The following is a 25,516-nucleotide window of genomic DNA, read 5'->3' as shown; positions in this document are numbered from 1 at the left end:
GACCGAGTGACTCCACCTTCTGTGCTCATTGCGCATGGGCGTCGACTCCATCTTCGATTGTTTTCCCCGCAGAGGGTGAGGTAGGAGTTGTACTATAGTAATAGTGCCCGCGCAATGAAAAATGTAAGTATGTACCTATTAAAGGATTAAGTAATATATATACAAATGTACAAAATTGAAGGTAACTTCTGAACTGCTACAGGCTTCCGGGGAGGTGGGTGGGTCCATGTGAATCTCAGCGACTGATGCCACGAACAGATGTACACTGGGTAAGTGACATTTTCAGTTCGATGGCATCTGTCGCTGTAGATACACATGGTATGCATAGACTAGTAAGCAGTTAGTTCCCCATAAGCGGTGGTTTAGCCTGTAGGAGTAGAAGTTGTCTGAAATAGAGTTCTTAATACAGCTTGACCTACTGTAGCTTGTTGTGCGGATAGCACATCTATACAGTAGTGTTTGGTGAATGTGTGAGGCGTAGACCAAGTGGCTGCCTTACATATTTCTTGCATTGGGATGTTTCCTAAAAAGGCCATTGAAGCACCTTTTTTCCTTGTTGAATGTGCCCTGGGAGTAATGGGCAGTTGTCTTTTTGCTTTAAGGTAGCAGATTTGGATGCATTTAACTATCCATCTGGCTATACCTTGTTTTGATATTGGGTTACCTGCATGAGGTTTTTGGAATGCAATAAATAGCTGTTTAGTTTTTCTGATGTTCTTCGTTCTGTCAATGTAGTACATTAATGCTCTTTTGACATCTAATGTATGTAGTGCTCTTTCAGCCACAGAATCTGGCTGTGGGAAGAATACTGGTAATTCTACCGTTTGATTTAGATGGAATGGAGAAATAACTTTTGGTAAAAATTTTGGATTAGGTCGTAGGACGACCTTATTTTTATGTATTTGTATAAAAGGCTCTTGTGTTGTGAACGCTTGAATTTCACTTACTCTTCTTAGAGATGTAATGGCGATGAGAAAGGCAACTTTCCAGGTGAGGAATTGTATTCCGCAAGAGTGCATGGGTTCGAAGGGTGGGCCCATGAGTCTTGTTAGAACCACGTTTAGGTTCCATGAAGGAACAGGTGGTGTTCTTGGTGGTATAATTCTTTTAAGTCCTTCTATGAATGCTTTGATAACTGGTATCCTATACAAGGAAGTTGAATATGTAGTTTGCAGGTATGCAGATATTGCTGCAAGGTGTATTTTAATAGAAGAGAAGGCTAGCTTTGCTTTTTGTAAATGGAGCAAGTAATTTACTATATGTTTTGGAGTTGCCTCTAGTGGTTGTATCTGATTATGATGGCAGTACCAAACAAATCTTTTCCACTTACTTGCGTAGCAGTGTCTAGTGGATGGCCTTCTGGCCTGCTTTATGACTTCCATACACTCTTGGCTAAGTTGTAAGTGTCCGAATTCTAGGATTTCAGGAGCCAGATTGCTAGATTCAGCGATGCTGGGTCCGGGTGTCTGATCTGTTGGTTGTGTTGCGTTAACAGATCTGGTTTGTTGGGCAGTTTGATGTGTGGTACTACAGACAGATCTAGCAGTGTTGTGTACCAGGGTTGTCTTGCCCACGTTGGTGCTATTAAAATGAGTTTCAGTTTGTTTTGACTCAATTTGTTTACTAGGTAAGGAAGGAGAGGGAGAGGAGGAAAAGCGTAAGCAAATATTCCTGACCAGTTCATCCATAGGGCATTGCCTTGGGATTGCTTGTGTGGGTATCTGGACGCGAAGTTTTGGCATTTTGCGTTCTCTTTTGTTGCAAATAAGTCTATTTGTGGTGTTCCCCAGAGTGTGAAGTAGGTGTTCAGAATTTGTGGGTGGATTTCCCATTCGTGGACTTGCTGGTGATCTCGAGAGAGATTGTCTGCCAGCTGATTCTGGATCCCCGGAATAAACTGTGCTATTAGACCAATTTGATGGTGGATTGCCCACTTCCATATTTTTTGAGCTAACAAGCTTAACTGCGTTGAATGTGTTCCTCCTTGTTTGTTTAGATAATACATCGTTGTCATGTTGTCTGTTTTGACAAGGATGTATTTGTGGGTTATGATTGGTTGGAAAGCTTTTAGTGCTTGAAAAACTGCTAATAATTCTAGATGATTTATATGCAGTTTTGTTTGATGTATGTTCCATTGTCCTCTTATGTTGTGTTGATTGAGATGTGCTCCCCACCCTGTCATGGAAGCATCTGTTGTTATTACGTACTGTGGCACTGGGTCTTGGAAAGGCCGCCCTATGTTTAAATTTATACTGTTCCACCATAGAAGCGATAGGTAAGTTTGGCGGTCTAGCAACACCAGATCTAGAAGGTGACCCTGTGCTTGAGACCACTGTGAGGCTAGGCACTGTTGTAAGGGCCTCATGTGCAGTCTTGCGTTTGGGACAATGGCTATGCATGAGGACATCATGCCTAGGAGCTGTAGTATTGTTCTTGCTTGTATTGTTTGGTTTGGAGACATGTGTTGAATGACCCTGTTGAAATTGTGGATCCTTTGTGGAGTTGGCGTTGCTACTCCTTTTGTCGTGTCTATTATGGCTCCTAGATATTGCTGTACTTTGCTTGGCAGAATGTTTGATTTTGCAAAGTTGACGGTGAACCCTAAATTGTAGAGGGTTTGTATGACTTGATTTGTGTGGTTTGAGCATTGTGTGAGCGAACTGGTTTTGATTAGCCAGTCGTCTAGATACGGGAACACATGTATTTGCTGCCTTCTGATGTGTGCAGCGACTACTGCTAGGCACTTTGTGAATACTCTTGGAGCGGTTGTTAAACCAAAAGGCAATACTTTGAATTGGTAATGTATTCCTTTGAATACAAACCTTAGATATTTCCTGTGTGATTGATGGATTGGTATATGGAAATATGCGTCCTTGAGGTCTAGGGTTGTCATGTAGTCGTGTTTTCTGAGCAATGGTAACACTTCTTGTAGTGTGACCATGTGAAAGTGGTCTGATTTGATGAATGTGTTTACTACCCTGAGGTCTAGAATTGGTCTCAGTGTTTCGTCCTTTTTTGGTATCAAGAAGTACAGTGAATAAACTCCTGTGTTTATTTGTGTGCTTGGTACTAATTCTATTGCATTTTTTTGCAGTAGTGCTTGAACTTCTATCTCTAGAAGTTGTGAATGGTATTTTGATAAATGTTGTGATTTTGGTGGTATGTCTGGAGGGAATTGCATGAATTCTATGCAATAACCATGTTGGATAATTGCTAGGACCCATGTATCTGTAGTTATTTTGTCCCATGCTTCGTAATATTGATGTATCCTCCCCCCCACTGGTGTTGTGTGGGAGGGGTGAGTGACGTGTGAGTCACTGCTTGTTGGTAGTGGTTTTGGGGCTTTGAAATCTTCCTCTATTCCTAGGAAATTGCCCCCCTCTATACTGGCCCCGAAAACCTCCCCTGTACTGTCCCTGGTAGGTGGGCGGTGCGGACTGTGAGGTGCTAGCTTGTGTGGCCTGACCCCGAAACCCTCCTCTAAAAGGTGTTTTGCGGAAGGTGTTATAAGATCCTCTGCTCTGCGGGGAGTAGAGTGCGCCCATGGCCTTGGCAGTGTCAGTGTCCTTCTTGAGCTTTTCTATAGCTGTGTCGACCTCCGGACCGAACAGAAGTTTCTCGTTTACTGGCATGTTAAGCACTGCCTGCTGAATTTCTGGCTTGAATCCAGACGTTCTGAGCCATGCGTGCCTACGGATGGTAACCGACGTATTAATGGTTCTTGCGGCCGTGTCTGCTGCATCCATGGAGGAGCGTATTTGATTGTTGGAAATGTTTTGACCCTCCTCAACAACCTGTTTTGCTCTTTTTTGCAGATCTTTTGGGAGATGTTCAATGAGATGCTGCATCTCATCCCAGTGGGCTCTGTCGTATCGCGCTAGCAGCGCTTGTGAATTTGCGATGCGCCACTGGTTTGCTGCTTGGACAGCAACCCTCTTCCCGGCTGCATCGAACTTCCTACTTTCTTTATCTGGGGGAGGTGCATCCCCAGAAGTGTGTGAGTTTGCCCGTTTTCTGGCAGCCCCTACCACCACAGAGTCTGGTGGCAGCTGAGAGGTGATGAAGACAGGGTCCGTAGGAGGCGCCTTATACTTTTTGTCCACCCTAGGCGTCACTGCCCTACTTTTAACTGGCTCCTTGAAAATGTCCTTTGCATGGCGTAGCATGCCTGGGAGCATCGGCAGGCTTTGGTAGGAGCTGTGGGTTGAGGAGAGGGTGTTAAATAAAAAATCATCCTCTACTTGTTCCGAGTGTAGTTCCACATTATGGAATAGAGCTGCTCTAGCCACCACTTGTGAGTAGGCTGTGCTGTCTTCCGGTGGTGATGGCCTAGTTGGGTATGTGTCTGGGCTGTTATCAGACACTGGTGCGTCGTACAAGTCCCACGCATCCTGATCTTGGTCGTCGTGGCTCATGGCGGTGTGAGCTGGCGAATGTGACGGGGTGTAAGTTGGCGAAGCCGGAGTTACAGGTGGAGGCGAGGGAGGAGGTGTTACCTTTTGTGTTGTTTGTTGCTGAGGAGTAAACTGAAGCGTTCTCTTTCGTTTGACAGGTGGAAGGGTACTGATCTTCCCAGTCCCCTGCTGAATAAAGATACGCTTTTGCGTGTGATCCACGTCAGTGGATTGCAGTTCTTGTTCAAATCTATGTTTCTTCATTTGAGAAGACATAGAATGCTCTTCGGTATAGGAGCCAGAAACAGGGTCTGATGTCGCTTTTTTCGGCTCCGAAAGCCCTGTCGATTGTTTTTTCGGCTCCGAGGTAACCTTCCTCTTTTTCTGTGCCGAAAATTCTTGGCCTCTATGGTCTTCGGCGCCACTGTCTCGGCGTCGATCGGTGTCGACACCGAACTCTCGGTGTCGATGCTTCTGTTTAGCACTCTCTCGGTCCCGAGGAGGCTGCGTGCCGGTGTCTCGACCGAAGTCGGACGATCTCGACACTGAATGGGCCTTTTTCGGTGCCGATTGTTGGTCACCGAGAATTTGGGTGGAGCCATGGCCGGTTGGCAGTGGCGTCCCCTGGGCCTTCTTTCCTTTTTTAAGGTTTGATCTCGACGTCTTACTCACAGTTCTTGTAGAGTGTAGCTCGTCGGAGTCTGAATCCTGGATGGAAAAGGATTCCTCCTGTTCTTCTTCTGTCTCGAACTGTCGACGCTCTTTTGGCGTGGACGCCATCTGCAGTCTTCTCGCTCGACGGTCGCGCAGAGTTTTTCGGGACCGGAACGCCCGACAGGCCTCGCAGGATTCTTCACTGTGCTCGGGTGACAGGCACAGATTACAGACCGAGTGCAGGTCCGTATAAGGATATTTGTTGTGGCATTCGGGGCAGAATCGAAACGGGGTCCGATCCATCGGCGTTGTCCTCCACGCGGTCGGGCCGACTAGGCCCCGACGGGGTGCCGAAATCTACCCCGAAGGGCACCGAAGCGCTTCGATGTTCAACGCGTCGTCGTATGTATCTATCTCTAACCGGATCGCAACGATACCGTCGAAAATCTTCCGTCTTCAGCTATCTTTCCGTTCCGAAACTCGGAGCGACATGAACACGTCCGAACCCGATGGCGGAAAGAAAACAATCGAAGATGGAGTCGACGCCCATGCGCAATGAGCACAGAAGGTGGAGTCACTCGGTCCCGTGACTCGAAAACACTTCTTCGAAGAAAAACAACTTGTAACACTCCGACCCAACACCAGATGGCGAGCTCATGCATACCATGTGTATCTACAGCGACAGATGCCATCGAACACATGCATACCTACTTGCATGTTTTGCAGATATTAAGATCTTGAATTTAATCCAAACAGTGACATTTCATTAGTTACCGTGGTGCATAACAGGTCAGGGACTAAATTAAGGGTCATTTTCTATTCTAGGACTGTTGTGAATATAATGCTGAAAAGTGAATGTTTACATTCGATGTGTTCCCCGTTTTTGAAGAAGTAGATTGGCAGGACGAGGGGCTGGATCTATAGCAAAGAAATGGGGGACTGGGCGGTCTTACTCCCTTAATGGGGAATTTTCGGTGGGTCCAAAGGGGATGAAAGTTGACATAGGAATTAATGGAAGATGTGTGATGAGGTGATTCTGTTTTCCCCTCCCAAATCTAGAACCAATGTGAGGGAAGCTCCTTCTCGACCAACTGAGCAGTAATTAAGGGTTAACCGCAAATGGGAGATTGCCATCAGATACCCCCCAAACAGAACACATAAATCACTGATGGGGTAGGCTACATTACATTACTTGGTTGTTGGATCCTCTTAAATCTATCTGTTGGGCGATCTAAAAATAACGGACTCCATTTATAGCGATCGTCTGCTGGCTTTTGCTCTGGGGTAAACAACATCTGTTAGTTCCTCAAAATTTGATTAAAAAAAAAAAAGTCAGGAAGAACAGGGGGGGCCCAGAATGATTACTGTCCTAAAGGGTAAACTAGAACATTTGGTCATTGTAGGAAGTTGGCTCTGTATGCACTATTTCAAAGTAAGAAATAGTATGCACAGAGTCCAAAGGTTCCCCTTAGAGGTAGAGGTAAGATATATATATATCTCCGCAACCAGAAGAGTCCAGCATACGCAACGGTTTATTGCTTTAAAAAAAATAAATTAGTAAACGGCTGTTTCTGTTCACCTGAATTTCAATATATTTTTTTTTATTTCTGCTGTTATTTTCTGTAGGAAAACCTTGTAGAAACTACACATGACCCTTTGCTGAATTCAGAATTTGGTCTACTTTTCAGAAATGTTTAGCTGTCCGGGATTCAGCATTGGTTTCACACCCATTTCTGGCAATAACTGGAAGGAGGCTGAAAGCACAAAAAACAGTAAAAATGGGGTATTGTTCCAGTAAAAAGCCAAAATTGTGTTGAAAACTGTTTGATTCAAGTCTGCTTGTTCATGAAAGCTGGGAAGATGGCGAGTTTAGCACCGCAAATCCCTTTGTTGATACCATTTTCAGGGGAAAAAAAAACACAAGCTTTCTTCTGCAGCCCCCCCCCCCCCCCCCCCCCCCAAATTGGTTTTACAAAAAACTCATTTTTTGCTGTATTTTGGCTAATTTCTTAGTCTCCTCCAGGGGAACCCACAAACTCTGGGTACCTATAGAATCCCTAGTATGTTGGGGAAAAAAAAAAAAAAAAAAAAAAAAAAGACACATTTGGCGTGGGTAGCTTATGTGGACAAAAAGTTGAGGGCCTAAGTGCTAACTGCCCCAAATAGCCAAAAAAAACGGCCTGGCACCCCAGGGGTTAAGGACTTTATAGAATTAGTGGATGGTGTACTTGTCTGATTTTCTTTTACGTGGATCTGCTTGGGGTTTCGAAACATGAATAAAATGAACTTGTGTAATTGATGACCACGTGGGACCCATGCCTATGTTTTTTATTGAGACATTTGCTTTGAAAGATAAATGTGGCCCCCTTTTACAGTTGGAAAGCTGAATCTTGGCCTTTATCTCCTACACTGAAGTAGGTTTTGCACTAATCTTACAATTGTCCACTTTTGACTAGTAGACCCCCAACAATATTTTCTTTCCTATAGGCAATACATTGCCATACCTCTAACATTATCTGTGCAGTGCTCTTTTCTGTGTTTTTGGGTGCTGGAAAAAGGGCTGTACTTTTATCAGTTTTTTGGCTGGGATATTCCACCTATGGGAATAAACTGGGGTTAATTCTCAGGACTAATGTGTTGCGGGTGTGTCAGTTAAGTAAGTACAGTACTGTGGCCACCAGGCATGCAATTTGCATTGTCAGATACTTCAGTATTGGTCTTTGTATAGGTTTGAATGGGGCCTTCATTACATGTTCCACCAGTTGCGTGCAAAGACCTTGGCGGTGCAATGCTCTTTGCCCCTTCTAACAATTATTTGTTCACAGACGCAAGCAAACGGATTCCTCCCAGAAGTGCCCTTGGTATACGCTGCACGTGTCTTGGGGCTGGTTCTGGGTGGCATATCTGCCCCCTATTTTGTTGCACTGGATTGCAATTCTGACCAGATTTGAGAACAACGTATGCCTCGCCTATTGCGAGGCTCTAGGATCGCCCTCTTTTTCTATTCTTGTTTGTCGCTAAGAATATTGGCAGTGTGGGTTAAAGAATAGGGACATTTCACTGACTAATCTATTGACAGGAATTTTTATTGTTTAGATAATTAAAACCATTACAAACAGCTAACATTTGCGGTAAAAAGTGTGCAAAGTTAAAATAGAAGATCGACGCATTAAAAACTCAGTTCATGAGTGTACAATTATTGAGCCAACCTCCAAGTGAAGATTGTAGAAACTAGTAAGCAGTAGATCGGGCATTGACTTGGGTACTTGGTATAGATACTGCGATATGAAGCTTTGACATTTTGAGCTTGTATGTTACGAACAGGTCTGTGGTATTCCCCATTATTTGAAAACTTTCTATAACACTTTCTGATCTAGATCAAATACGAGAATGCTTGGCTGCATAATCTGACTGCTATGTTTTGTTGACTTATCTGGTGTATGGCTATACTTATTGCAGAAGTGCATGGGATCTGGTTTCCAATTCAATCCCCCCACGCTCCTCTCTGCTCCAGTCCAATCCCCCCACGCTCCTCTCTGCTCCAGTCCAATCCCCCCACGCTCCTCTCTGCTCCAGTCCAATCTCCCCACGCTCCTCTCTGCTCCAATCCAATCCCCCCACGCTCCCCTCCAATACAATCCACCACGCCCAGTCTGCCCCACTCCTATAGGCCACGCCAATCGACACCACGTGCCAATAGATGACGCCACACCCCAATGCACAGTACCCCTACTACAGTGCACCACGTACCACTCCAATCTGCCATGACCACTTCAATCCACCTTGCTGCGCTCTACTCCAATACGCCATGCCCCACTGCAAAAAAAAAACATTCCGCCACCTGCAAAAACATTCAGTTCTACCACTGCCCCCTAAAAATGTTTTGCCACTCCCCAACAATCAGTGCCCCAGTGCCCCAACAATCAGTGCCCCAGTGCCCCAACAATCAGTCCCCCAACAATCAGTGCCCCAGTGCCCCAACAATCAGTACCCCACTCCCCAACAATCAGTACCCCACTCCCCAACAATCAGTACCCCACTCGACCTCATCCAATTTCACCCCACTCTAATTTACCCCACACCAATCAAATGCAGCCCAATTCAATCCACCTCACACCAATCTGTAGGAACCAAGCTCTTTATATGGTACATAAAAATAAGGTCTTTGATGCAAAGAGTCCAGGGGGGCCCGGAAAGTGGACACGCTTGCCCACACTTGCAGTAGGCACACAGTTAATAAATGATGCACACAACTCAATGAGATACACACCAATTTATAAAAACAGGAATCTTTGTGTGTGTTTAGGGACCAGAATAAATATGATCAAGTAAGTATGTTTTGCAAAAGAATTTATTCGTTTTAAAAGTAGACAGTGTAATTTTCTCAAGCTGCAATGTTAACCTATGGAGGAAAAACATTCAGGAATCAGATACTTACAGTGACGTACAGGACCGATATTCCACACTTAAAGTGAGTATAGAGCAGGAACCAACGGGTCACCTCAACACTGGGGCAGCCAGGTGGTGATTTAGTTCAGCATCGGGTGCCCCGTTGAAGTCAATGGGGATTTGTCCAGATAGAAAGCTGCTGCAGGTAGGGACTGGGGGGCCTGTCTGGGTGAACCAACAAGGGAGGTTTAAATCTCGCAATGCTCAGGGAAGTGGGGACCACCTTTGGTCCTCTACTCCTGGGGTCAGGGCTGCCAGGTGCAGAGGTTTTCAGGCATACAGTTAGTCACTGGAGGCAGTCGTAGTGAAGGGGGCCTGCATAAAGAGCCTGCAGGAGTGGAATGGGGGTCCAATCCGAATGAACCAACACGTGGGCTCAGGTCTCATGGGGCTGGGGATGTGGCAACACCTTTGGTCCTCTTCTCCCCAGTCCGTGGCCGCCTGGTACCCTGGTGCGTTTGGTCGGTCTCCGGGTCACTCGCTGTAGAGGGGGGGGGGGGGGGGGGGGGGCCCTGCACAAACAGGCTGTAGGCATCACCTGGAAGGTCACGGGGGGGGGGGTGACTTTGTTACTGGATGGTCTGGGGACCACACTGGCAATGTTGGCCCACTCACTCTGGCTAGGAGGCACAGGTGCATTGATGATGTCTGTTGTCGGGTTTCAGCGGTCTGGAGTCCTCTCAATTCTTCTTGTGGTGCCTGCAAGATGCAGGGGATCAGCTCTGCTACTCCACAGGAGTTCCTTGTTCCAGGGTGAAGACTGGCAGTCCTCTCGAGCTTTCTGGAGGCACAAGCAGCTGCAGGACGAGGCGTCTGTCACAACTGTCAAAATCAGCAGGCAGGCTGGTGCCGAGTCAGTCACTGGTCTTCAGTTCTTGCTTTTGCAGTGTCCTTTCAGGGCAGCACAATCTGATTTCCTGGTGCCAGGGCTCTCCTGAATGCTGAATATAGGGGCACTAGGGAAAGTAGGGTAGTAGCCAATTGGCTACTTACCCTTGGGGTCACTACGCCCTCATATGACCACTTTCTGGCCTAAAGGTGAACACATCTCTGTGACTACTAATTTTCCCATCTGTCCAGGTGCCAAATGGGTGTGGGTATGGGCGGGTTTGGCATCGCCTCACCTCTGAGGGAAGCCAGATCTGCAAACCAGGGGCAGTGGGCTCTTTGAAGCCCCAAGCATTGGAACGCAGGTCATCCTGTTGGCCCAGAGCAGGCTTTGTTCTTCACCACCCGAGAGCAGAGGCTCTCATCCTTGGGGGTCACAAACATGTCTCTTGGTGGCAGGCTGGTTAAGACTAGTCAGTCAGCACACCAGTGGGTTTTTCAGGGGCATCTCTAATCCATCACTGGAATCACTGAGGTTTATTAATGAGAGGTTTGATACCAATCATCCCTAGTTTTAGTGGAGCCATCACATAGCTGGGTGACTCGTACCAACCAGTGTCCAGTATATGTACTTGAAATGGCTTTCCTGATCACTAATGTGTCTAAGAGTAAAAAAAAAAAAAAAAAACATAACGGGGACATATCTGCTCCTGCAGTTTTGTCCACACATGTAATACAATGCACCCTGCTTTGGGGCTAGAAGGCTTGCTGTAGGGGTAATTTACATGTAATGCATGCAGCGTTAGTGGACATGGTGCACAGGCTGTGCGCCATCTGTTTTCACTTTTAGCTGAACCAAGACACACGATCTGCAATAGCAGCCTGAATAAGCTAAGTGAGGGGTCCCTGAAGGTGGCACAGTACATGCTGCAGCTCTTGGGGACCCTTTTTGGTACCCATGCCCTAGGAACCTGGGGTACCACTTGCTGTGCCAAAGGTATTGGCCATTGGGTACAATTGTACAGTTTAGGGAAAGCGATCTGGCACTGGGGGACCTGTATAACAGGAACCCAGTGCATTTTGTCAAAATTGCATCAATTGCTGGGCGGGGCAGAGAAAAAAAAAAGGGGGGTGACCTGGTCATAAAGGGGCACTTTCTCTCACAATCCAACCAACCCTTATCCAGTCGAACCCACCCCACTCCAATCCTTCGCAACCCAATCCACTTCACCTTAGTCTACCATTCTACAGTCTAATCCACCCCAACCCAGTCCACCCCAATCGAATCCATCCCACCCAGTTTACCCTACCCCAATGGACTCCACCCCACCATAATTGAACTGACTTCAATCCATCCCACTCCAGTCCATTGCAACCCAACTCCAATTCATTCCACCCTACTCCAATCCATCCCACTTCAATCTACCCCCATCCCACTCCAGTCCATTGCAACCCAACTCCAATTCATTCCACCCTACTCCAATCCATCCCACTTTAATCTACCCCATCCCACTCCTGTACGTTAATCTAATCCACCCTACCCAGTTCAGCTCATCTCAATCCAATCAATCCAGCCCACCCCAAACAATTCCAATCCACACCACTGCAGTCCAATCCACCCCAATCCAAATCCAATCCACCCACTCCAATCCAGTATAGTCCAGTCCACCCCCACAGCAATTTAATCCATTCCAGTCCAATCAAATCCACCCCTCACCAAACCACCCTGCAACAATCTAAACCACCCCACCCAAATTCTATCAGCCACCCAATCTAATCTATCCCACTTCCAATCCACCACACTTCAGCCCATTTCAATCACCCCACTCCACTCGGTCCACGCACTCCAATCCACCCCAATTTACCCCACTCCAATTTACCAGACTACCTCAATCCACTCAAACACTCCAACCCACCCTATTCCACCCTACATTACTGCACTCTACCACTCTCTGCAACTGAATGCTTCTCAATTTTACAACACTACTCCCTCCACTCCACACCATTAACCTTCAGCTAGCCACACAGAGTGGAGTGAGTTATTGTTTGGAAATGTATTTTTGCCATGTTGATCACCAGACACTGTATTCCAACAAATCCACCCTACAACACTACTCCCCCATTCTGACACTCCATGCCACTAACATTTAGCCAGCCATACTGGTATACAAAGTGGCAAAAACACATTGTCAAGAAATAGCTCCACTCCAACACTGTACTCCAACAAATCCACTCCACACCACTAACTGAGCCAGCCATACTGGTGTGCAACAAGGCAAAAACTCATTGCCAAGCAACAACTCTGGTAGCAGAGACCTATTGTCTTTGCGAATGCTTGTTCGGTCTTGTCTTCCTTGATGTTTACAGTTATTGCTGATATTTTTCAGTAGTATGGTGCTTTCATCTTTTTCCGCTCTGCCCAGATCCTCCTCGATCTGTATTCAAGATGGAGACCCCGTTCCGACATTGTGAGCGTACGTTTGTCAGAAGGGATGTAATTACCCACTAACTGGTTGATGTCTTGGGATAGGCAGCCAAAAGTGGGCGGGTTGAATACTTCCGCACTCTGACACTAGCTAGCAGAATAATGCACAGCATGGGAATTCAAAAGAAGATTCATGCTCCTAAAGCAACAGTTTAAAGCTCAACTCAGCAGTCCAATAATACGTAGAGCACTATGCAATTAAAAAAAAAATAGTGTTATAAACAAGTAGAATTTTTATTTAAAAAGTTACAATCGTTAACATTGTTACAGTCAACCACGTGCTGGTGGAGGGGGTGATGGTTCAGCACGAAAGAGCATGCTCACAAAAACTTAATTGGTTTAGTCCTACTGTTTTAACAACCAGCTTTAAGAGTACAGGGAAAAAGTGAAACAAAAAAGACGACATTGTGACTATCATACAAATTCCATTTTTTTAATTTCTCTCCAGAAATGGTGATAGATCCTACAGTACAGACATGGAATAGTAATAACGCCAGAGGTACCCCCCAACATTATAAATACACAATTATAAATTTAAAACATTTTCCGGTTTAAAAAATAAATCTTGTAGTAAACAGCTTTGCATTGGAATCAGAGGGGAAGCTTCAACTAGTAGGGGCGGTCTCTGCGCTCCTGGCGAATCTCACCCCTGTAAAAGACATTAAAATGGTATCAGGGAATTAGAAGAGTCTGCATATTTTATAAGAGGACCAATCGTGAAAGAGATCAAAGTATATAATGAATATATCGGGAACAAAGTCCATTTGAAAAGAACATAACACGAGGCAGCTCTTTATGCATGGAGTAATTGTTTTAGCCCTCAGTTTCTCATCAGAAAAAAAACATACATGCTGAGTGAAAACATCAAATGACTCATACATACTTGTCTATTTTTCCGGGTCCTCCAGGACCTCCCCGCCTTCCACTGGGTCCACCTCGGATTCCCAACTCCAAAAGTGGTCCAGGGGGACCTCCAGGTCCACCTGGACCGCCACGTCTTCCACCACCAAATCCACCCCTGTCCATGCCACGTCCACCTCTGAAGCTGCCTCTGTCTCCTCCACGTCCACCTCTGAACATTCCAGGGCCACCACGTTCTAAAAGACCACCTCTCATCCCACCTCTCATTCCAGGACCTCCCGGGCCACCTCTGCCTCGATCGCCTCCTACAGAGGAAAAACAGCAGTGTTAGCAAAGAACAAGATTACAGTCAACATTACAAGGTCACCATTTAGGTACCAATGACAATGGATACTGATTTATACAAGATCTGTACCAGCAGTGTATTATATTCAAACTTCTTCGATAAGCAGGTGAAAGAAGGGAGAAACAAGCTGAATAGTAGTAAAACAAGTCAAAATGTGTTGAAAAACCTTAAAATCAGATAAAAACCACCAGCCAGTTCTAAATAAACCCAGGATCAGCTTCAAGTCTCCCTCCTCCCTCCTCTGAGTAAACATGTGCCCCTAAAAAATATTTAAAAAAGCACTTGTGGATAGCTGTAAGGAAATGGCTCCCTGTTGCAGTTACCCCTAAAAAATATTTAAAAAAGCACTTGTGGATAGCTGTAAGGAAATGGCTCCCTGTTGCAGTTACCCCCCCCACTTTTTGCCTGATACTGATGCAGACTTGACTGAGAAGTGTGCCGGGACCATGCTAACCAGGCCCCAGCACCAGTGTTCTTTCACTTAAAATGTACCATTGGTTCCACAATTGGCACACCCCTGGCACACAGATAAGTCCCTTGTAAAAGGTACCAGTGGTACCAAGGGCCCTGTGACCAGGGAAGGTCCCTAAGGGCTGCAGCATATGTTGTGCCACCCTAAGGGACCCCTCACCTAACACATGCACACTGCCATTGTAGATTGTGTGTGTTGGTGGGGAGAAAAAAGGCAAAGTAGACATGGCCTCCCCCTCAGGGTGCCATGCCCATAAAATGCTGCCTGTGGCATAGGTAAGTCACCCCTCTAGCAGGCCTTACAGCCCTAAGGGAGGGTGCACTATGCCACAGGTGAGGTCATAGCTGCATGAGCAATATGCCCCTACAGTGTCTAAGTATATTCTTAGACATTGTAAGTACAGTTGTGGCCATATTAAGTATATGGTCTGGAAGTTTGTCAAAAACGAACTTCACAGCTCACTAATGGCTACACTGAATACTGGGAAGTTTGGAATCAAACTTCTCTGAATAATAAACCCACACTGATGCCAGTGTTGGGTTTATTAAAAAATGCACACAGAGGGCATCTTAGAGATGCACCCTGTATTTTACCCAATTGTTCAGTGCAGGACTGACTGGTCTGTGCCAGCCTGCTGCTGAGAGACGAGTTACTGACCCCCTGGGGTGAGAGCCTTTGTGCTCTGAGGCCAGAAACAAAGCCTGCACTGGGTGGAGATGCTGAACACCTCCCCCCTACAGGAACTAACAACTAGCAGTGAGCCTCAAAGGCTCAAGCTTAGTGTTACAATGCCCCAGGGCACTCCAGCTAGTGGAGATGTCCGCCTCCTCGACACAGCCCCCACTTTTGGCAGCAAGTCCAGGGGAGATAATGAGGAAAAACAAGGAGTCACCCACCAGTCAGGACAGCCCCTAAGGTGTCCTGAGCTGAGGTGACCCCTGCCTTTAGAAATCCTCCATCTTGGTTTTGGAGGATTCCCCCAATAGGGATAGGGATGTGCCCCCCTCCCCTCAGGGAGGAGGCACAAGGAGGGTGTAGCCACCCTCAAGGACCGTAGCCATTGGCTACTGCCCTCCCAGACCCAAACACACCCCTAAATTCAGTATTTAGGGGCTCCCCAGATCCCAGGAAATCAGATTCCTGCAACCTTAACCAGAAGGACTGCTGACCTGAAGCCCTGCAGTGAAGACTGAGACAACAACTGCTTTGGCCCCAGCCCTACCGGCCTGTCTCCCAACTTCGAAGAAAACTGCAACAGCGACGCATCCAACAGGGACCAGCGACCTCTGAAGCCTCAGAGGACTGCCCTGCAACCAAGGACCAAGGACCAAGAAACTCCCGTGAACAGCGGCACTGCTCAACAATCTGCAACTTTTTTGCAACAAAGAAACTACTTTAAGGACTTCACGTTTCCCGCCGGAAGCGTGAGACTTTCCACTCTGCACCCGACGCCCCCGGCTCGACCTGCAGAAAACCAACACCTCAGGGAGGACTCCCCGGCGACTGTGAGCCCATGAGTAGCCAGAGTTGACCCCCCTGAGCCCCCACAGCAACGCCTGTAGAGGAAATCCAGAGGCTCCCCCTGACCGCGACTGCCTGTAACAAGGGACCTGACGCCTGGAACCAACACTGCACCCGCAGCCCCCAGGAACTGAAGGAACCGAACTCCAGTGCAGGAGCGACCCCAGGCGAGCCTCTGCCTAGCCCAGGTGGTGGCTACCCTGAGGAGCCCCCCTCTGTGCCTGCATCGCTGAAGAGACCCCGGGTCTCCCCATTGATTCCAATTCAAAACCCGACACCTGTTTGCACTCTGCAACCGGCCACCCCTGTGCCGCTGAGGGTGTACTTTTTGTGCCTGCTTGTCGCCCCCCCCCCCCCCGGTCTGCCCTCCGAGGACACGGGTACTTACCTGCTGGCAGACTGGAACCGGGGCACCCCTGTTTCCATTGACGCCTATGTGTTTTGGGCACCTCTTTGACCTTTGCACCTGACCCGCCATGAGCTGCTGGTGTGGTAACTTTGGGGTTGCCGTGAACCCCCAAAGGTGGGCTACCTTGGACCCAACTTTGAACCCTGTAAGTGTTTTACTTACCTGTGAACTTAATTACTTACCTCCCCCAGGAACTGTTGATTTTTGCACTGTGTCCACTTTTAAAATAGCTTGTTGCTATTTGTGTCAAAACTGTACATGCTATTGTGATTATTCAAAGTTCCTAGAATACCTGAGTGAAATACATTTCATTTGAAGTATTACTTGTAAATCTTGAACCTTTGGTTCTTAAAATAAACTAAGAAAAGATTTTTCTAGATAAAGACCTATTGGCCTGGAGTAAGTCTGAGTGTGTGTTCCTCATTTATTGCCTCAGTGTGTGTACACTACCCGCTGATAAGCCTACTGCTCGACCACACTACCACAAAATAGAGCATTTAAATTATCTCTTTTTGCCACTATCTTACCTCTAAGGGGAACGCTTGGACTCTGTGCACACTATTTCTTACTTTGAAATAGTATATACAGAGCCAACTTCCTACAATAGCGAACACAACAAATATGATTTGAATAAGACTGGATAAATGATAAAGAACAAGTGCTCTTCATTGATAACCTTTCACCACTCCAATGTTCATTAATTAGGTATTACATAAGCACTTTGTGTAGCTTACAGAAGGCTTTGATAGTCAATTAAAAGGACTGGAATACCAGTCTTTTACACATACAAAATGGTGGTAAGATTCTGTGAAATAGCCATAGGCAGGGAATGCTGAACTGTTCATAACTAAGAGGGGAGTATGGAGTAAGCACATCTATACTTAACCATTATTGCAATTGAGATTATCAGCATACATGTAAACCACTGTACCTTTGATAAAGGCACAATTCTAGTATGTAGTATTTCAGCCTCCTTCAAAGTTAGGCTTTGCGGTTTTCAGTTTAAACCTACAGCCTATATGGTAAACGTTAATTGTCTAACATATGGACACAGACTTTGATATATTTGGTGGAATAGAATGCAGAGACACATTACTGCCGGGTGCCGAATTTGGCAGCTTTACTTTAGAAGTCGACAACTGTAGATTCCGGCATGTATCAAATGACATGATTAAATGCCATCAAACCCACAGGGATAGAGACTACACAACAGATTTAAGTACTTCTTGCCCCCTTCCTCCAAATGAAGTAGCCATTTGTGTGCATAATAAATGAATCAATTTAGTTTTGTAATTTTACTGACCATTGGGAAGTGGATGATGTTGCTTGTAAACCAACGCAAGCAATACAGATTGCTGTACATGTATCTTTTGCCGCAGGCAGCATCTGTTGCATATTCCCATGCTGCGCATATATTGTAAAGCTCAGAATTGCTGTGCAGCCTGGCAGATGCTCAACCATTAGATTAAAGCAACAGATGTGCACAACATGCTAAATTTCTTCTGCCATCCCGGACTGTTCATGCAGTCTGCGAGAATTAAGACAATCTTGTGCTGTAGAAGTTTAAAACACCCTCTACAACAATACTACCTTTAATGAGCTGTATCAGACAGCCATTCACAGACTATGGTTCGAGAGGGGATCTGCTGGTGAAAAGGCATCCCTTGGAGGAGACTGGCAGGAGAGCACCATTTCAGGGACTGTTTTGCATGAAGGGACAGCTTCATCTTGTCCTCCCAGATGCTAGATAGTTGGTCTCACTGGTCCGAGACATTCTTTGAGAGGTCGCATGTGGAAGCAAGCATTTGGAGTGAGGAAGATGCAGGAGGCTATCAAACCGAGAAGCAAGGACACTGCCTTCACTGTTGGATAAGATACCTTCATGCAGGAGTGACACTTCTGAAGGATCGATACAAGTCTCTCCTCCAAAAAACACACTTGCATGAACAGCGATGGAGGCTCCCAAGTAATGTAAAGTCTGAATCTGAGTAACTGTGGACTTCTTGTGGTTGACATGAAGACCCAATCGTTGAAGGAGGTTGCAGGTCCCATTGAAATGACATTGGGCTTCTTGAGAAGTTGATGCCTTTATGAGCCAATTGTCTAGATAAGGGTAGACCAAGATTCAGTGTTTCCCGAGATGGGCCTCCACTATTGCAATGCACTTTGAGAATGTTCTGGATTCTGACTTTATCAGTACACAGAACTCCCATTTGGTCTAATGGTCCTGCCACACCACAAACCCCAGGAACTTTATGCTTTCTGGCAATTGGAATATGAAAGTATGCATTTTGAAGGTTGATGGAGCACAGCCTATCTCCCCCTGGTGTAGTTGGCGATAGGTTTGATGTAATGCCAGCATCCAGAATGCTTCTCACTGAAACCACTTGCTGGCTATTTTGAGGTCGAGATAGGGTTTGAATTCGTTCTTTTTTTTTTTTTTTTTAAACCAGGATGTATCCCCGCTGTTTGTGAAGAAATGTTTCCACCTCCTCCTTGTGTAGGAGGATGTTGACATTCGTCTGTAGCAACAGACACTGGATGGTTTGAGAGGTATAGACGGTGGTGAGCTGGTGAACCTGATACAATACTCATTTTGCACTAAATTTAGAGCCCACGCACCTTTAGTGCTATTTTGCCACTCTGCCAGACAATGAGAAATGCTTCCCACTACCACAGTGGGTAATGGAAGAGGGGGGAAGAAATGACACAAGGGCTTGGATGTCGTTGCCTGTGTACCTCCTTGAGCAGGCTACTGGGTAGAACGTCCTCTTGTCTGCTTTTGCTGCTGTTGGTGCTATCTATGCTGTTGCTGCTAAGATCCACTGGAGTACCACTGAGGGGTTTTTGTTTTGGTCTCTCTAGCCCCACAGCTTAAAAGATTTCCATTTAACTTAATTTGTGCCATCAGTGTGACTTCCCAAGCAAGTGCAACATGAGAATGGAAGGTTCTGATCTGTTGCTGAGACTCCGGCTTGAGGGATGTTGAGCGGAGTCGCGCGTCTCCTTAAGGCCACTCTGACAGTATTCATGTGCAGCTAGAAGGGAAGAATATACTGCTGCACTTATCAGCTGACTGGAGACCACTGCACCGTCATTGACTATCTCACCAAAATCCTCCCTTTTGCACTGAGAAGAATGCAGGAGGACATCATCCCCAACAGGAACTTGAAGAGGCGAACTGAAACATACTTTCTTTTTCGTAGGCGCCTCGTGAGGGATATGAGCTTTCTAAGTCTCTCCTCTGGAGGAGTTGCATCGTTGGTGGAAGTGTCCAATATCACCCCTAGAAATGTTCTCCTTCTTAAATGCTGGAAGGCTGACTTGTCGCGGTTGACTTAAGCCTAGGCTCATGAACAGCTCGATGCAGGCGCATGTGGACTTCAGTGCCTGAGACCTGGACTTGGCCTTGACCAGCCAATCGTCCAGATACGGGAAGACTTGATGGTTCTGCCTTCTGAGGAAATGTGCTACTGGAGCCAAGCATTTGGTAAAGATCCTGGGGGCCAATTTCAGACCGAAAGGTAACACTTTGAACTGGAAATGGTCTCCGGCTACTAAAAATCTGAGGTATTTCCTGTGGGAAGGGTGTATAGAGATATGGAAATATGCGTCCTGCAAATCGAGGGTGGGCATGTAATCTCCCGGGTTCAGAAGGGACAGGATGTCTGTTAGGGTGATCATAAGGAATGATTGTTTCTTGAGGTAAGTATTGAGATACTGGAGGTCTAGGATTGGGGGCCCAACTCTTCCACTTCTTTTGAACCGGGAAGAACCGAGTAGAATCCCTTTTTTTGTCCTGATGTGGAACTCTCTCTATAGCTCCCTTAAGGAGCATTGACTTGACTTCCTGCTTGAGTAAGTGCAAGTGCTTTACCCTTCGAAGGAGGGGAGGTCTTGTAGGAGGTTACTGTAAGAATTCCAAAGTATGGCCGAATTGAATGAGATTTAAGACTCATTGGTCTGATGTTATCTTTTGCCAATTGTGAAAGTAAAGAGAAATCCTTCCCCCTAGTTTGTATCCTAGGGAAGGTTCGCAGCCAGAGAAACCAGAAAGTCATTGTCTGCGTCCTGTATCCTTCGCTTGCCTTCCAGCTTTTCCTCTCTGCAAAGGTCTTGAATAAGCCGCTTATGGAGGCAGTCTCTGTAAGAACTGTGAACGAAAGGACTGAGAAGCCGCAGAGACAGCTATACCTATATTGTTGGAAGCCTCCTCTATATGATGAATACCCCGACCTCTAGCTCCCCGAAAGGGCCGTCTTTTAAACTGCAGCGTGCCAAGAGACCTGGCTGTATCAGTATCAGTCTATCGATTGAAGCGCACCATCAATGTGCTTTCCTAATAAGGCTTCACCATCAAAAGGAAGGTCCAGAATTTTGTTTTGAACTTCATGCCTAAACGAAATAGCACAGAGCCAACCCTGCTTTCTTAGAACCTCAGCTCCTGCCATCTGCCGGAAAGCTGTGGTGGCGATATCCATCGCAGTCTATAACTTCAGCAGAAGACCTCTCACCCTCTGGCAAGACTTTCTTGGCTTCCAACTTGGAGTCCTCTGGCAGCTGATCTAGGTAGGGAGCAATGTCCGCCCATAGCTGTCTATCATATCTGCCTATGATAGCCAAAGAATTAGAAGCTCTTATCATAAGCGAAGCCATCAAAGAAAAAGCCTTCTACCCTCCTTGTCCGGTGGAGTAGATATTGGTGCCGAAGGGTTTCTGGATCTACGTTGCGCCGCTTGGGCAATGAGTCAGGTTTGGGATGGCCCGTGAGGCAGGTCGGAGAGTCTTCCAGGGCCTTATATTTCTTGTCAAGGCGAGGCAAAACCAGGGTGACTGTCACCAGGTTCTTCATTACCTTGATGCCCTCATCCTAAATATAGTCCACAATTTTCAGACTTTACACTTTTTTTAAATGGCTCTTTAAAATCATACAGGAAACAGTCCATCTGCTTCGTGGGCATGGGCAGCTCAAACCTCTTTGCTGCTCTTTCCAACAAGTTGTGAAAACCCCTGATGTCACCAGGAGGGGAATCCACTGGAACTGGGGAGTGTGAGGACAGGGTAGGAATCTGATAATCATCCCACTGTTATGGCATCCGGCAATTCCCCCTCCTCTCAGTCATCGTCAGATGAAGACAGATCTTGTGTTGGGATTGAAACTGGTGTCTGCGGTGGTACATGCAATGGCTGGACCCCTGGATGAACCGGAGAAGAAGGAAGAGGCACAGAGGGTGGCATAGAAGGATGCTGTACATCCGAGCCAGCTGGCGGAAACCACCTTCTATAGTCATCCAACATCAGTTGTAAATCAGCTATGATGATCCCGGCAAAGAAACTATCTGCTCCTGATAGGGCTACTGCTGTAGTTGGGAATAAAATGAGTACGGATCATGCTGTATGTCCTCTTCTAGATCCTGGCACTTCACATGTAATTCTGAGGGGCTATGGGCAATCCCAAACGGGCCCTCGTCCTCTGAAACTTCCTGTTACACAAGACGTGTAGGTACCAACGCTGATACCCTACTTGGAGATGTGACCAATGGCGAGAGTAAATCAGACTTATTATGTCTTAACTATCGTTGACGGCATCGCTGACTGAGACAGCACTGATGACAGAGAAAGTCTCGTCGACGAGGAGGCAGACTGCGTTAGCACCATCGTCGAAGAAGCGATGGGTATACTTATCGAAGTGACCACAAATGCAGTTGACGAGGACGTCGAAATGAACATAATTGAAGAGGAAGCAGCCGTAGAGACAGTAGATGTCTTAGTCAACGACGAGGCTGTAAACACCTTTCGACGCTGCCGTCGACAATGCTGTCGTCGTAGATTTTCCATATGGCTTTTTAAAGACATGTTTTACCACAGGAGGTGGCGTTGGAGGCTCGGAAAAGGCTCTTTTGCTGCGTTCTGAGGAGACAGAACCTTCTTTTGGATGAAACAGAACTCCTGTGTGGAGAACTGGAAAGGACTGCCAGCTTTAGAAGACACCTGTTTGGTCTTTTTATGAGCTTTTCTAGGTGGATCCTCAGAATGGTGAGCTTGAGGAGATCTGCCCCTTTTTTGTAAGTTTCTTGATGAGGACTCCTCACTGTCAGAACCAGACACTGGGTTTGATCTGGATTTCAACTTATGGAGCCAAATCAGTAGCCTACCCTCTCGGTCCTAGAGGGTTTTGTTAGAAAAGGTTTGCATACCTTGCAGTCTTTGGCTGCATAGTCAGAATAGAGGCAATAAATACAGTCTTTGTGTGGGTCTTCAAAGTGAAGTATTTTCTTCCCACAGGTTTTGCAGGCTTTAAAAATACTTTACTTTTCCTTATCTGACATGTCGAATTTTGGCAAAATACAATTCCTTTAGGCTAAGTAAGCAGATGACACCTTACTTGCTGAAGATATCCACTTTCTTTGAAGAAAAAAAACAGTAAAGATAGACTTCTCTGGAGATTTGACTGAGCAGAGCTCAATGGAGGCTCCCTAGCACAACGTGTGGCAGAATATCTGAGGGAATGGAGCTTCTCACAGGAAGGTTTTAGAGGGAGGGGAAGCCTGATTGGCTGGGACTTGCTGTGGTCCTTTTTACTCAGACAAAGAAAGGCTACTAAAGTGAAAGCCTTTTTTCATTGCAGAAGCTTCTATATTGCTGTTTTGATGTAGCTGGGGCTCCCATCTCGACGACTGGGAAGGATTCAAGCATGTGAATCTATGAAAGTTCCAATACTGGAGAAAGTAACATTTTCCGTTAAATGGCATGTGTGGCTGTAAATACACATGCTTTGCATAGACTGTAAAGCAGTACCCTCCAAGTAAGTGGCGGCTAGCCTGTAGGCATTTGAGTAGCTTGAAAAAGTATCCTGAGCACTGCCTGGTCAACATTTGCTTGTTGGCGAGCTAAAAGATCTACAGATTAGTGCTTAGTGAATGTGTGTGGTGTAGACCAAGCATGTCTTCTAATAAGAACGCCAGCATTAATGCCCCATGCAGCTGTGTCACCAGCAGCGCACCTAATGGCATTACTGAATATAGTTTGGACCTCAGAAACCATCTTCTGTTCCCTTTTACGGTGTTCTTTTGGGAGATATTGGAGGTGGTCTTCCATCCCACCCTAGTGGGCCCTATCATATTTTGCTAGAAGAGCCTGGGAATTGGCGATTCTTACTTTGTCAGGAGGAGGTGCATTTCCTGTTGACATGCTTATGTGCCGCACTAACCACAATGGAATCTTGGGGCATTTGTTCCTAATATATATATATATAGGGTCCGCTGGAGCTGCCTTTTATTTTTTGTCAACTCTTGGAGTAATTACTCAAGATCTGACACGCTCTTTAAAAATGTCTGAGGCCGCGCATGATATAAATCAGGGTAATTTGGGAGTAGGAGATCTAGATCATAGGAGTCCCAAGGGTCTATGTCTTGTGGAATGTCTTCCATGTCATCTCCCTGAGGCGTTGGTGAACCTTGAAGTAAAATGTGGTTCCACAATAGGTGGAAGAGATTGTGGAGGAGGAGTAAGAGGAAATACAGGAGTGTGGAGTAGAAGGCCTAGGTTGTACTAGAGCCTTATCTTTGTATTTGGAGAACTCCTTTGGTGAAGGAGCTGTGTCCAAATGTTCCTGCAAAGTAAGTATCATTGTAATTGGAACTGGAGGAGAAGCAATAATGCGTTGACTGCGGTTCATATATATGCGTAGAGGCAGGAAGTTATTTTATGTCCTCCTTTGCAATTGCATATGTGAAAAACTCATGTCTGCCTTGGAATGAAAATGTCACTTACCCAGTGTACATCTGTTCGTGGCATTGGTCGCTGCAGATTCACATGTTGTGCACAGTCCGCCATCTGGTGTTGGGTAGGAGTGTTACAAGTTGTTTTTCTTCGAAGAAGTCTTTCGAGTCACGAGACCGAGGGACTCCTCCTCTTTGCTTCCATTGCGCATGGGCGTCAGCTCCATCTTAGATTGTTTTCCCCGCAGAGAGTGAGGTAGTAGTTGTGTGTGTTAGTAATAGTGCCCATGCAATGGAATGAATAAGTATGTACAAATTAAGGTTAAGTAATATATATATATACAAATGTACAGATGTTGAAGATAACTTCCGACGGCTACAGGCTCCCGGGGAGGCGGGTGGGCACATGTGAATCTGCAGCGACCAATGCCACGAACAGATGTACACTGGGTAAGTGACATTTTCAGTTCGATGGCATCTGTTGCTGCAGATACACATGTTGTGCATAGACTAGTAAGCAGTTATCTCCCCAAAAGCGGTGGCTCAGCCTGTAGGAGTGGAAGTAGTCTGAAACAAAGTTCTCAGTACGGCTTGACCCACTGTGGCCTGTTGTGCGGATAGCACGTCTACACAGTAGTGTTTAGTAAATGTGTGAGGCGTGGACCATGTGGCTGCCTTACATATTTCGTGCATTGGAATATTTCCTAGGAATGCCATGGTAGCGCCTTTTTTCCTGGTTGAGTGTGCCCTTGGTGTAATGGGCAGTTGTCTCTTTGCTTTAAGATAGCAGGTTTGGATGCATTTAACTATCCATCTGGCTATACCTTGTTTTGATATTGGGTTACCTGTATGAGGTTTTTGAAATGCAATAAACAGTTGCTTTGTTTTCCTAACCTCCTTTGTTCTGTCGATGTAGTACATTAGTGCTCTTTTGACATCTAATGTATGTAGTGCCCTTTCAGCTACTGAGTCTGGCTGTGGGAAGAACACTGGTAACTCTACCGTTTGATTTAAGTGGAACGGTGAAATAACCTTTGGTAGGAATTTAGGATTGGTTCTTAGTACAACCTTATTTTTGTGTATTTGGATAAAAGGTTCTTGTATTGTAAATGCCTGAATTTCACTTACTCTTCTTAGAGATGTGATGGCAATGAGAAATGCAACTTTCCAGGTTAAGAATTGTATTTCACAAGAATGCATGGGTTCAAAAGGTGGTCCCATGAGTCTTGTCAAGACGATTAAGGTTCCACGAAGGAACTGGTGGTGTTCTTGGTGGTATTATTCTTCTTAGGCCCTCCATAAATGCTTTAATGATGGGTATCCTAAACAGTGAAGTTGAATGAGTAATCTGCAGATATGCAGATATTGCTGCCAGG

General features: G+C 46.0%; 1 protein-coding gene across 2 annotated transcripts in view; it reads right to left on the bottom strand.

Moving 5' to 3' along the window:
* Positions 1-13,025: 13,025 nt before the first annotated feature.
* Positions 13,026-25,516, bottom strand: part of EWSR1 (EWS RNA binding protein 1) — a 376,243-nt gene continuing 363,752 nt past the window's right edge. For both annotated transcript variants that reach the window (XM_069214565.1, XM_069214566.1), the window contains exons 16-17: positions 13,694-13,976; positions 13,026-13,459 (exon numbers count right to left, since the gene is read on the bottom strand). In XM_069214565.1, coding sequence (XP_069070666.1) covers positions 13,420-13,459; positions 13,694-13,976 — 323 coding nt within the window. In that variant the 3' untranslated portion in view covers positions 13,026-13,419. The remainder of the gene's footprint in view (positions 13,460-13,693; positions 13,977-25,516) is intronic.

This window comes from Pleurodeles waltl, chromosome 11 (assembly GCF_031143425.1).
Source record: "Pleurodeles waltl isolate 20211129_DDA chromosome 11, aPleWal1.hap1.20221129, whole genome shotgun sequence".
NCBI classification, from domain to species: domain Eukaryota; kingdom Metazoa; phylum Chordata; class Amphibia; order Caudata; family Salamandridae; genus Pleurodeles; species Pleurodeles waltl.
This window is presented reverse-complemented; position numbering and strand designations above follow the sequence as displayed.